The sequence below is a fragment of the Oncorhynchus nerka genome, linkage group LG3 (assembly GCF_034236695.1).
Source record: "Oncorhynchus nerka isolate Pitt River linkage group LG3, Oner_Uvic_2.0, whole genome shotgun sequence".
In the NCBI taxonomy this organism is placed as follows: domain Eukaryota; kingdom Metazoa; phylum Chordata; class Actinopteri; order Salmoniformes; family Salmonidae; genus Oncorhynchus; species Oncorhynchus nerka.
In genome coordinates, this window is record NC_088398.1 from 44637436 (window position 1) to 44650302 (window position 12867).

A 12867-nucleotide genomic window follows, 5' to 3' on the forward strand; every position below is an offset into this window, starting at 1 on the left:
GGTCAATACAAAACGTAGCAAATGTTTTTAACTGGGTATTTCCATGTAAAAAGCCCCATTAGCACCAAAGTCAAGTTTTGGGGAAATTAAAGCATATGTACATTTTTTTCTACCATTTTACATTCTAAAAATGTGGAATAAGAAAAGGCTTTAATTTAATAATTGCTGGTCAAACAAAAAATGTATTTAAAAAAAAAGGTATAATGCAGTGCATTCAGGAAGTATTCAGACCCCTTGACTTTGTCCAAATGTTCTTACATTACAGCCTTATTGATGAAATTGTATCCCCCCTCAATCTACACACAATAGCCAATAATGACAGAAAAAACTACTTTGTATGTGCAAATTTATAAAAATAAAAACTCAGTACATTGTTGAAGAACCTTTGGCAGCGATTACAGCCTTCTTGGGTATGATGCTATACGATTGGCACACCTGTATTTGGAGAGTTTCTCCCATTCTTCTCTGCAGATCCTCTCAAGCGCTAAGGTTGGATGGGAAGCATCGCTGCACAGCTATTTTCAGGTCTCTCCAGAGATGTTTGATCAGGTTCAAGTCTGGGCTCTGGCTGGACCACTCAAGGACATTAAAAGACTTGTCCCGAAGACACTCCTGCATCGTCTTGGCCTTTGTGCTTAGGGTCGTTGTCCTGTTGGAAGGTGAACCTTCGCCCCAATCTGAGGTCCTGGGCGCTCTGGAGCAGGTTTTCATGAAGGACCTCTGTACTTTGCTCCGTTCAGCTTTCCCTCGATCCTGACTAGTCTCCCAGTCCCTGCTGCTGAAAAACAGCAGTGCCATTTGGGACGCGGGAGCTGTGAGCCTCCAGTAATGCACTCCCAGTGTAAAGGAGCCCGAGCTAACAGCACTGTCACAATAACACAGCTCCACCTGGCTTAGGCTACCTTTTCACTTAGACACACCATCATATGAAAAGGCCCGCCTCTCTGGAGAGCACCACTGACAAAGCAAGACACCAACAAAACAGGAAACCATCAAATAAAAAAAAGGACAGAAGTGACATGCAAGTTTTTGTAAAGGTGAAAGTGAATAGTCCCATGCTTATTCAACAGATGCATTAAGCAGCGCAATAGTGATTTAGTGTAGTGCATATGTGTGCCTGCGAGAGAAGACACCTACAGATGGAAAAATAAAAAACGACAGTGTAAGAGAGGGACTACTCAAACAATCGAACTGGGGGTCCTCCAGTGGCAAAGTCCGAGACAAGGACACTTAGGCCGAGCAGCATGGGCTGTCCAAAAATAACCCCGGACTGATACACATTCTTCCGCTATCAGTCAATGCAAATGCTTTCTAATTACATTAGTAGAAGATGAGAGCCAAAGCTATTTTAGTAGTCAGTGACAATCTCCCAGTCTTGCCACCATGACAGTCCCAAAATAAGACAATAGCTGGTGAAAGCCGAGGTAAATTCTCTCTGTGTGCATTATGGATGAGGCGCAATGGTCGAGTAAGAGATGTCGAGCACTTATAAGTTCATGTAAAGCGAACGGGCCAGTCATACAGTAGCGTCGGCACCCGTTTCGTTCCTTAACCGTGACCTAGGTTGTTCCTCTCATTGCACATACATGCACTGAAACAAAGCCATATTAGTGCTCTTTCTCCGAGGTCATATTGCATTCTCACGCCTTCAGCAGCCCCACTGAAAGTGATCCCCTCTCAGTTCTCGATCCGACACGAAGACCGTCCACAGCACTAGACTGACGTTGTCGGAAAACAGTCTGCCTGGTCAAGCCTACATCCAGGGTAAGAATTACAGTTTACGTGTCATCGGCATGTCTTTGGCGTTAAGGAGTTTAGAGTAGCTAGATCAACATGGCCATGTACTGTCGTCACAAACCTGTTGTGTGCGCTTCTCGTTCCACAGTTCACTGTTCTTACTGAATATCCTAGTCCCACTCACCTCACGGTCACGAGGGGAGTACAGGTGAGCTCCAACCAATGTTCCAGTAAGTTAGCTGCTCCTACAGAGAGGAGTTGGGCAGGTACAGTAACGTAGTGTTTACATTTACATTTACATTTAAGTCATTTAGCAGACGCTCTTATCCAGAGCGACTTGTCACAGCTGGTTTTGTAAGGAAAAGGCTAATTTATGACAGAAGCTCGCAAAGACAAAACAAAGCTCAGGTGTCTTTCGTCAAGGTTGCCTGCTTATCATTGTAGCTGAAAAACCAGGAGCAGGTGTGGGCTCGTACAGTGTGACTGACATTAATATATGATCTAGCCCCCTAGCCTATGTTCTAGCTAGAATAGGAAGTAATTGAGCAAACACTATCCTCATCATCATCAATTATTTTTTGTCTTCGGAGCAGCATACTGCCCCACATCTATTTCCAGCCACACATGCAAGGGGCACTTGCACTTATGGAAAGTGCAGAAACAGTTATTCTTAGATGGTCACGTAGAAACATAATTGCGCATTACAAAACACAGCACACATCACACACCAACTCACTCATTTGACCTTTACAGCACAACTTACAACATCAGCTGCTCTAATGGGGGACATCACAGAATGGAAATAGCAAACTGGCTTTCTTTTCTAATCCTTCATCCTCTGTTGACGCAGAAAAGAGGACAGCTATAATACCGCAATCTATCACCCCTTGGAGTCCCAGTTTGAACAAAATGCTCTGAGTCACAAAAACCAAGACAATTTAGTTGATTGGAGAGAAATGTTGTATGAGCCATTATGTGCATGACTGAGCAGCCAAAACACCTCATGCTGCTGGATTAACAATAGACAAAACCCTGTGACAAAACAGTTTTATGTAACTTGGTTGTTTGCCCCAACTCAAGAAGTGCCGAAGCTAAAAGCAAAAGAATCCAATGCTAGGTGCAACAGGCAGATTACAGTTAGATCTAATTTAATGTGAAATATAATATTATGTGATATAATGTTACCTACCTCCAAATCAGTCATGTGTAGGTAGGCTGCATTAAAGTAAAGTAACTACGGGGGTGGATGGGTAGGATGGGGGACACAAAGAGAGAGAGAGAGAGAGGGGGGGGTAGCGAGAGAGAGTGAGAAGGGGCAGAGAGACCATTAGAATCTCTACACATTGTCTGCAATTTACATATCACGTTCCACCACTCACTGTAGCACTTTGAGACTTGTTTTTAAACCAAACGCGCGTCACAAATCCAAATGTATTATTATTATTCATTACCAAGACTGATGGATTTTCCACCGCTTGCGTCTACCTATGAAGAATGAAAAAAAATACATCTGGCACCAGACATTCAGTACCAATGGTGTCATGAGTATTTTCATTCCTCCTGGGTATAATCTGTGATCTGCTAGATCTCACTAATGATTTGGCAAGTCGACCATTACGACTGAACAAGTCAGTTATATATTACAGTTTCGCAGTAGGTTCCGAAATACATCCCAACTAGTAGATGAAAGGCCTGAAAGTATTTTCTTAGTATATGATTATTATTACCTTGAAAAGTGAAACTTAAAAAGTGAAGAATACACAATAATAACTGATAATGATGAATTCTTAAGTCTATCAGCGAATAGGCCTAATGTGAATAAGCAACTTAATTGCTTTACAAATCACTTCTAAAAGCAGGGAAAAGGCTGCTAGCTTCAGTGAGCCCAGATTTACTGACCTGCAATGGATAACAGATTTGCCAAATGAGGCAAAAAAAATAATAATCTAACCAATGTAGACTATTCTTTCTTTAAATACAGTAATCTCACTTTTCTAATCCATGTAGAATTTACTTGAATAGCAACGACAAAAAAGTACAAACACTGTGCTTTAAAAGGAATAATACCTAAACAGTATATTTAGTGATACAGTCGCTGTTAAATTAGCATTATTTTATTTGACAAAATCCATCAGTTGGGCAAACTAGCATCTGTAAAGTTCTCAGTTAATACCAGGTTCACATGCCCTTGTATTAAACCGCATGAACTCGGGCGTACAAAAGATCGAGATATCCCATAATGTAACATTAACAGGCACCCGGTTGGAGCAAACTCTAGGAGAAAAAGACTTGAAACGTGTAGACAAAAGGAGCTATATCTGTACAACATAGCCTGCTCCCAGAGTGTGTACTAAAAGCTCTAGGAATGAAGAGGTTTTAGCCTCTGAGTGTAGTGCAGGAGGAGATAAGTGGATATTTTAGAGGTCTCCTTATCAACTACTAAAAATACACACCCTTTCTTGCTGAATATTACATGAGGCAATAACCAGCAATGAGTTTTTAACCTATCCTGGGTTTGGAAGGAGAAGTGTTTTGTTTTTCATTCCTACTGGCTATGCACCAAGTGTATCATGCTTCTTCCAAACATTTAAAATTGTCTATATTGTAAAAATGTATGAAAACAAATGGTAGAGTTTGGGTTTAGGCATTAGGGTTAGCAACGTGGTTATGGTTTAAAAAACATTTTTTATGACTTTGTGTCTTTGCCAGCTAGACATTGCATAGCTGCCTCCAGAACAAGATTCATGCCGAAAAACGCTGACCTGCCTGTAGCCAATATGGATTTCAATGTCAAGCCACGACTCAGTCACTTCCTTTGACTGACGCCAGATGGCAGTAGCATAAGTGTTGAAGTGACGTTTTTTTCTATGCATTTCACGGAACAGTAGACCTACTGACACCTTACAGAGGTGTGAAATAAAGCGCCATGGTAGCCTATGTGTAATGTCCATAATGCCACAAAGTAAACAAAACAAAATGTAATGAAAAGGATTACAAAAGGGAAATAGTTTGAATTATGAATGTATAATGGGGGGGGGGGGGGGGGGTTACAGCCCTACAGGCTTTAGTTCTCATTTTGCATGACTTTCAAATTCACATTTGAAGATGCAACAGGGTAGGCTACATCAATTCAATGACAAGACAGGTAGGCTGCTCATGTCTAACCTTTGCTGGCATATTGCACAGGAACATGCTTCACTGACCACAGATATTAACCGTCTGAAAATAAGATCCAGTCAACATAAGAATCTCACAAGGACTAAAAACGCAAATGTCTGTCGAGGACAAAAAGTAATCATCTAGACAGTAGGCTACAATTAGCCTACATAAGTGTTCCCTAAAAAGGGTTCATTGTAACATATCCTACCTGCTACTCGCCGAAATAACGTTACTGCAGATGGATTCCTCGCTCGTCTTCATCGCTGTCCTGGAGGTCTGCGTGGCGTGATCATCTCGTCCACGCGATCTCCCTAGACAGGTGTTTATATTTACTCCCGCGTTACGTCATGCACAACCCTCACGTTTTTACCTGAAAGAGGACTCACTGAGATCCTGCCTGAAAAAGTTTCAAGTTTGCAGAGAAGTATCAAGTTAGACTTTATTTTATTTTTTGGTGCAACCTGGCCTGCAAGGCAATTCGTATAATCCGGGACGTTTTAAAAAAAATATCACTATTTAATATATGTTAAATTATGTTGTTTTGTCATGTTTAATTGTGATGGGATTGTGAGTTGTATGCTATGTACTGCACTTCACTTACTGGACATTTTTACTGCTAATAACATTGTCTTCTGTGTCGGATTTCTTTGCAATTCAGTGTTCAACTTACATTAACAAAATGTTCAGTGGGAAACACTCATGGATTGTCAATAGAATACTTTAATATACGCGACAGTAACCTTTATTCATAACAGCATCATATGTTCAGAGAAATACTCTACATACCAGTGTGTCTGGGCACAGCTTTATCAAAATCAAATGAGTAACACAAAATACAAAATGGACTGAGGGATTTATAAGTATCACTTTCAGGACCATCAAATTGAACCTCTTCAAAATGAAAGACAGTATTAAAATAGGCTACTGTATTTTCTCGATGACAATTACAACTGAATATGGAAACTAATAATATACTGTCTTTGGACAAAATAACACACGTGAAAAGTAGAATATGCATCAAATTTGAAATAGAAATCGTGAATAATAATACAAACAATTATTTCATAATAACAATAATAATAATCTACTTAGTTATTTTTTGTCATAAAACAGAAAAGTAGTCTTTTCTACAGTTTGTAGGTTGTTAAGACTAGCAACAGAGGTCGTAATAAACTCAAACAAAGTTTCTATTCCTCTTTCCTCGGCTCATGCTCGAACAGACTCCAGGGCAGGACATCAGGCTCCTAAAAAGACAAAAGAGGGAACTTGAAACCTAACTCAACGCAATGATACATACATTATATAGGCACTCAGACTACATGAATGTAACACTGTCGCAGCTGTACCACCATGTTATTGTACAGTCTAGTGCTTACTGTAGATGTCTCCGTTGATCCATTACTTCTCAGCTCCTCTCTCCACACACACTGAGCCACTGCTCAGGGTCACTCTGGCCTGCCATCTGAACAGTCATGTTGTCACTGGCTGGGCCACCGCTCAGGTCCCCCCTTCCCTGGAGCTCCAAGCCTTTGTTCTCCTCCCCCTCTCCATTGTCACTTCCCTGTGCTCATCAGGGAAGACACAATGCACGCCATCATTCAAAACTCAGGACTGAGTGTGCCAGTCAACACTGAGTAAACTGGAAAGGCACTGCTGTACCTGCTGTATATACGCCAAGTATCTGTACAACACGAGTATAGGCCTAGCACAGAGAGTCCTTCAGGAATAAATATGGAAAAAGACATGTGCTCAGGCTATTAACAAGGATATAAAAAGTGTTCCCCACTGGATCACAGGGACCAGCACATCAATGACACACAGGCACAATGGCCCAGTCTCTTAGGGAGGGGACCGTGTCACAGGTCAATGTACAATACTAAGAGGTAGGATACGCAGCTAGGATTGTTTACCAGGCCACAAACTCGGAACAAACGCTTATTGTAGACTGTTCCAATTTCATTGTGAGAAAATTGTATATACATTCTCAGAGAGGAGTACATCTCCCATTTCCTGTGTTATTCAACAGTCTCAAAGCTGACCCTAAAGGACATGGGAAAACAGCAGACTGGAGACTTCATGTGAGGGTAGTCTAATGGTTAAAGAGATAGCACTGACAATGAAACATCGATCACTTTTAAAATCGGCTAGAAAGTGAGATTCTACTGCAAATGATTTTTTAAAGTAGGCATATGCTTTGAACTTTAAAACAAGTATCTAAGAAATTAACATTTAAGCCTAACATTTTATGGGAAAAGCAACTCTTTGGGTTTTATGTCATTTCAGAGAACTGTGAATATGGATATCCAGATTCCTACTGTATGTTCTAATATTGAAAATACAGAGTCTCATATAGAGGAAGCACATAACACAAAACATCTGCAACAACTCACCATAGCCACACCACATGGTCCTTTAGGATCATTGACTAAAAAGCGGCTTGTGATTGGGTAGAATGGTGGCAAGCGAGGAGAGGGTGAGGTGGAGTCTGTGGATAAGGACCGGGACCTTTTGACCGCCGAGGAGACAGCCTGGGCAAAACGGGATGGGGTCGTAGGAGAGTAGGGTTTGGGAGCAGCGAAACTCCTCAGCTTCTCCAGGCTCAACCCTGGGGATGGGGGCGCCCTGGCAGGACTGGGCAGTGGAGATGGCACACTTGGCTCCGTGTCAACTACATCAGCGCCCTCTGATGTCTCCTCCTCCCACTGCACCGGAGGAGGGAAGCTGTCCTCCTCCACTAGCTGCAGTGCCTGCGCTGCTGCTGCTGCTGCCACTAGACTGCCTGGAGCCTCCCTCTGGCCAGCGCCAGGACTGGCATTCAAACTTTTCACTGGCGCCGAGGTTACATAATACCCAGGTGTTCTTTTGTGCTGTGGCAAGCGGAAAGAGCCAGGCTTGGGTTTAGTTGCGGGTGGAATTTTCATCTCCGTGACCTCTGCTATTAAGCCTGCTTGGTCTCCCCCACTAGAGGGGGATGGAATCTTGTCATCTCCTGCAGGAAGTATTCTTGTTGGTGTTGAGGGGGAGTGAATAGGCTCAACCACATTGATATTTACAGTGCTCTTACTACTATTACTAGTAGTAGTAGTAGTAGTGGTGGTGGTGGGGACTTGCTGAGATAGGGAAGACTCCAAAGGTACAATAGACTGCAGCTCGGTCTGTTCTGCTGTGACCTGTAACTGCTCAGCCTGTGTAGTGCGGTCTTTGAGTTCAAGTGAACCTACTTCCTTCTCGAGAGCCACGTTGGGGGATTCCAACATCAGCTCCAGCTCAAAGTTTCTCAGTTTCTCCAAAGTCTTGTGAGGCACGATAGTGTACGTAGTCATCCCCACCTTGGGGATGTAGTCCCTGGTCAGCTCATTGGATGGCTTCGGAGGGGCCGGGCCACTTTGAGTGGACGTTTGGTACTGAGGGGCTGCTGAGGCAGGTGTGATGGGGTCAGCAGGTATCAGCAGCTCCTCTGTAGAGGTGGCCATGTCCTTTTTCAGCCCCACCGTTCCAGAGGTAGAGGCTTTAGAAGGGGGAGGCACTTCCTGTTGTCGGGGTGTTGACACAGGACATGGTGGTGTGAGATCGGTCTGGACCTGGGCATCCTCAGCAGGGGGACAGGGGGTGCTTGTGGCCACTGGCCGTTCACGATAGTAGGGGTCAGTGTCCAGCTGATCTGAGGCCTGTGTTCCTGTACTCTGTGTCATAGGCTGGGCTGCTGGTGGGCTGATAGTATGAGAGCTCTCAGTACTACATTCACCTTTGACCCCATCTTGTGTTGTGTAATCTTCACATGGCAAGTCTGTCTGACCACCTATTTCCTCAGCTTGGCAAAGAGGGCTTTCTGGAAAAGATTTTAAAAAACAGTAGACAATGATCTTGCCAACATTGCTACTAAAGCTATAGCATTTCATCCATAGTTAACACATTAATGTGCATTGAACAAAAATATAAACGTAACATGTAAAGTGTTGGTCCCATGTTTCATGAGCAGAAATGAAAAAACCCCAGACATGTTCCATAATGAACAAAAGCTGATTTCTCTCAAATGTTTCTATACATCCCTATTGGCGAGCATTGCTCCTTTGCCAAGATAATCCATCCACCTGACAGGTGTGGCATATCAAGAAGCTGATTAAACAGCATGATCGTTACACAAGTGCACCTTATGCTGGGGACAACAAAAGGCCACTCTAAAAATGTGAAGTTTGTCACACAACACAATGCCACAGATGCTTCAGGTTTTGAGGTAGCATGCAATTTGCATGCTGACTGCAGGAATGTCCACCAGAGCTTTTGCCAGAGAATTGAAAGTTAATTTCTACACCATAAGCTGCCTCCAATATGGTTTTAGAGAATTTGGCAGTACATCCAACCGGCCTCACAACCGCAGACCACGTGTAACCACGCCAGCCAAGGACCTCTTTATATTTTTGTTCAGTATATTTGAATTAATCGCTACTTGCAAACATACCATCTGCAGCTTCAGATGTGTCCATCTCGGCAATCAGCATGGGATCCGTGCGCTCAGTGTTGTTCACCATGCTGTGCACTAGTCTGTCAAAAACAGAAGTTATGAAAAGCAATGCAAAAACCCAAGTCAAGGAGAAACTACTTAATTCATACTGCACACTTTTAGAAAAAAAGGTGCTATCTAGAACCTAAAAGGGTTCTTTGGCTGTCCCCATAGGATAACCCTTTGAAGAACCCCTTTTGGTTCCAGGTAGAATTCTACCTGGAACCCAAAAAGGGTTCTACAGTACCTGGAACCCAAAAAAGGTTTCTACCTGTAACCCAAAAAGGGTTCTACAGTACCTGTAACCCAAAAAGGGTTCTACCTGTAACCCAAAAAGGGTTCTACCTGTAACCCAAAAAGGGTTCTACCTGGAACCAAAAAGGGTTCTCCTATGAGGACAGCAGAAGAGCCCTTTTGGAAAGTGTAGGACTCTCTGCTAGAGTTCGTACTTGCCATCTGAGGACAGATCACAAGCCTGATCTTCCCCTGCTGGGCCCTCGCTCTCGGGTGGTGAAGAGGTCTCCATCTCAGCATACGGTGTGTCTGGGGCCTCCAGTGGTGGAGAGAGGGCCTCTGTTCTCTCAGCGTCCACGGAGATGTCTGCTGTTGACAGGTTGAGGCTGCTGTCGTCCTCCTGGACATCACTCATAGAGTCTAAGACCACGGAGGCAGTTGTCTCCTCCTGCTCCACGATCTCTTCCAGTGTATTAGGAAGTTGGCCACCTGCAGCACAACAGGATGGAGAAGATTGCAGAGGACATTTTCAATGATCAAGAATCGTAAAATTGAGATAACAAAATCTGCAATGTCTCATCTAAGTTGGGATGAAGAACTGCAGTGTGATGACGCTTGACAATGGTGTTGTGATGGGGATGAGAATGTCAGACATTCAATTTAAACGAGACTCATTTAGAGAATAAGTTAATTTGGCTAATGAGGAAGGTAAGTACTCCTTTACTTCAGAATGAAGCAGCATATTATAAAAACTAATAGTAAGATGATTTAGTATTACTAACATCACTTTCACAGTCACACAACTGCAGACATAACATGTGTCTCTTAGGGACATTTCAGACAAGTTAACTGGGCTTAATGAAGCCATGTAGCATCTTATATTCCCCTCTAGTTCTTCACTCTGCATTTCAAGGCCGCCACAGAGGAATAGAGAGCAGAAGGAATATTCAGCAGGCTGGTTATACACAACTGGGACACCTCACTGTGCAGTCTGTGATGTCTAACTGAAGTGAACAGCCGTGGGACGTCAGGGAGGGACACAGAGAGACATCCAGGTCTGATCTTTCTCTGTGGAGTTGATTATGTGAAGCCAGCGAGGGAGGGAGGGAGGGAGGGAGGGCAGGCAGATAGAAAATGGAGCAATACAAGCATAGAAAAGTCAAATCTTTATGAGGACACTTTTATTCATACAATCTGGGATAAATGGCTAGTGTGGTATTCAAAGACTGAACTTACAATGACGTTTCTATGAAATACACTCACTTAGGCCGTCATTGTACATACAACATTTGTTCTTAGCTGACTTGCCAAGTTAAATAAAATGTTTCACAAAATGAAAGATATTACTAAAGACAGGAAAAGAACACAAACAAGTAGCAAAGAGGCAGAAAAAAAGATGCCTAGATGGATAGATCCTACACTAAGTCTCACTGGGCTGTGAGTATAGAACCTACACTACCATTCAAAAGTTTGTGGTCACTTAGAAAAGCAATTTTTTGTCCATTAAAATAACATCAAGTACAGTGTAGACATAGTTAATGTTGTAAATGACTATTGTAGCTGGAAACAGCTGATGTTTTATGGAATATCTACATAGGCATACAGAGGCCCATTATCAGCAACCATCACTCCTGTGTTCCAATGGCACATTGTGTTAGCTAATCCAAGTTTATCATTGGAAAAACCTTTTGCAATTATGTTAGCACAGCTGAAAACTGTTGTCCTGATTAAAGAAGCAATGAAACTGGCGTTCTTTAGACTAGTTGAGTATCTGGAGCATCAGCATTTGTGGGTTCGATTACAGGCTCAAAATGGCCAGAAACAAAGCACTTTTTTCTTAAAATCGTCAGTCTATTCTTGTTCTGAGAAATGAACGCTATCGCTAAGAAACTGAAGAGCTCATACAACGCTGTGTACTACTCCCTTCACAGAACAGAGCAAACTGTCTCTAACCAGAATAGAAAGAGGAGTGCGAGGCCCCGGTGCACAACTGAGCAAGAGGACAAGTACATTAGTGTCTAGTTTGAGAAACAGACGCCTCACAAGTCCTCAACTGGCAGCTTCATTAAATAGTACCCGCAAAACACCAGTCTCAATGTCAAAAGTGAGGAGGCGACTCCGGGACGCTGGACTTCAAGGCAGAGTTGTAAAGAAAAAGCCATATCTCAGACTGGCAAATAAAAATAAAAGATTAAGATGGGAAAAAGAACAGTCACTGGACAGAGGAACTCTTTTTTATTTTTATTATGGATTTAATGGTGCTCCCTGGATGTTCAAAGTTTCAGATATTTTTTATTACCCAACCCTGATCTGTACTTCTCCACAACTTTGTCCCTGACCTGTTTGGAGAGCTTCTTAGTCTTCATAGTGCCGCTTGCTTGGTGGTGCACCTTTCTTTGTGGTGTTGCAGACTCTGGGACCTTACAGAACAGGTGTGTGTATATATACACTGAGATCATGTGCCAGATCATCTGACACTTAAATAAAGTCCACCTGTGTGCAATCTAACTAATTATGTGACTTCTGAAGGTAATTGGTTACACCAGATCTTATTCGTGGACTTCATAGCAAAGGGAGTGAATACATATGCATACAACACTTTTTATTTAGTATAAAAATTAGAAAAATACACTTCACAAATGTGGACTATTTTGTGTATGTCCATTAAATGAAATCCAAATAAAAATACATTTAAATTACCGGTTGTAATGCAACAAAATAGGAAAAATGCCAAGGGGGGTAAATACTTTTGCAAGGCACTGTAGGTGAACGACTGGGAGTGTATGTCTATAGATTGAATTAATCAGGTTAGATTATAATGTACTTACTGTCATGATAGCTCATTAAAGATCACTCCTCTCTCACAGAAAAACATACAATCCAATCTAAGCTAGTCCGTAACAAATAACAGATATAACCAAAGGCCGGTATTCAATCAATAGCAGATTGTCTTTATTTGATAAATTTGATTATATTGAAGTACACCGAAAGACAAGCCTACGAAAACTCATGCAGAAAGGTGCAAACATGCAGCAGGAAAAACAGAATAGAACATGTTAATCTAACAGACAGAAAAGATGAGGAAAAGCAGCAGGTCAGTGCAGAAAGAAGTGGACATGCTTGAGGAGGAGCTGAAAGGGGCAGCAGGGGGCGGAGGCAGGAGGAAGAGGCAGCAGCACAGACTGTCAGACACCCTCCTCTGGTGACCTGCAGGCTGCAAGTTCAGAGAGAGGAAG

General features: G+C 42.5%; 2 protein-coding genes across 7 annotated transcripts in view; both read right to left on the reverse strand.

The window, feature by feature from the left end:
- The window catches only part of LOC115108567 (growth factor receptor-bound protein 14-like), a 46825-nt gene extending 41627 nt beyond the window's left edge, over positions 1–5198 (reverse strand). The window contains exons 1-3 of one of the 4 annotated variants that reach the window (XM_029633102.2): positions 5105–5187; positions 4903–4956; positions 2927–2971 (exon numbers count right to left, since the gene is read on the reverse strand). Coding sequence is in view for 1 of the 4 variants with exons in the window: in XM_029633118.2 (XP_029488978.1) it covers positions 5105–5157 (53 nt within the window). In the remaining 3 variants the exon portion in view is untranslated. Of the gene's footprint in view, positions 1–2926; positions 2972–4902; positions 4957–5104 lie in introns of all 4 variants that reach the window. The other 3 variants (XM_029633093.2, XM_029633118.2, XM_029633086.2) reach the window with 3 other exon arrangements.
- Positions 5199–5598: 400 nt separating this feature from the next.
- The window catches only part of LOC115108614 (cordon-bleu protein-like 1), a 53702-nt gene continuing 46433 nt past the window's right edge, over positions 5599–12867 (reverse strand). For all 3 annotated transcript variants that reach the window (XM_029633173.2, XM_029633165.2, XM_029633181.2), the window contains 5 exons: positions 9847–10120; positions 9356–9438; positions 7287–8725; positions 6273–6457; positions 5599–6140 (listed from right to left, as the gene is read on the reverse strand). In XM_029633173.2, coding sequence (XP_029489033.2) covers positions 6302–6457; positions 7287–8725; positions 9356–9438; positions 9847–10120 — 1952 coding nt within the window. In that variant the 3' untranslated portion in view covers positions 5599–6140; positions 6273–6301. The remainder of the gene's footprint in view (positions 6141–6272; positions 6458–7286; positions 8726–9355; positions 9439–9846; positions 10121–12867) is intronic.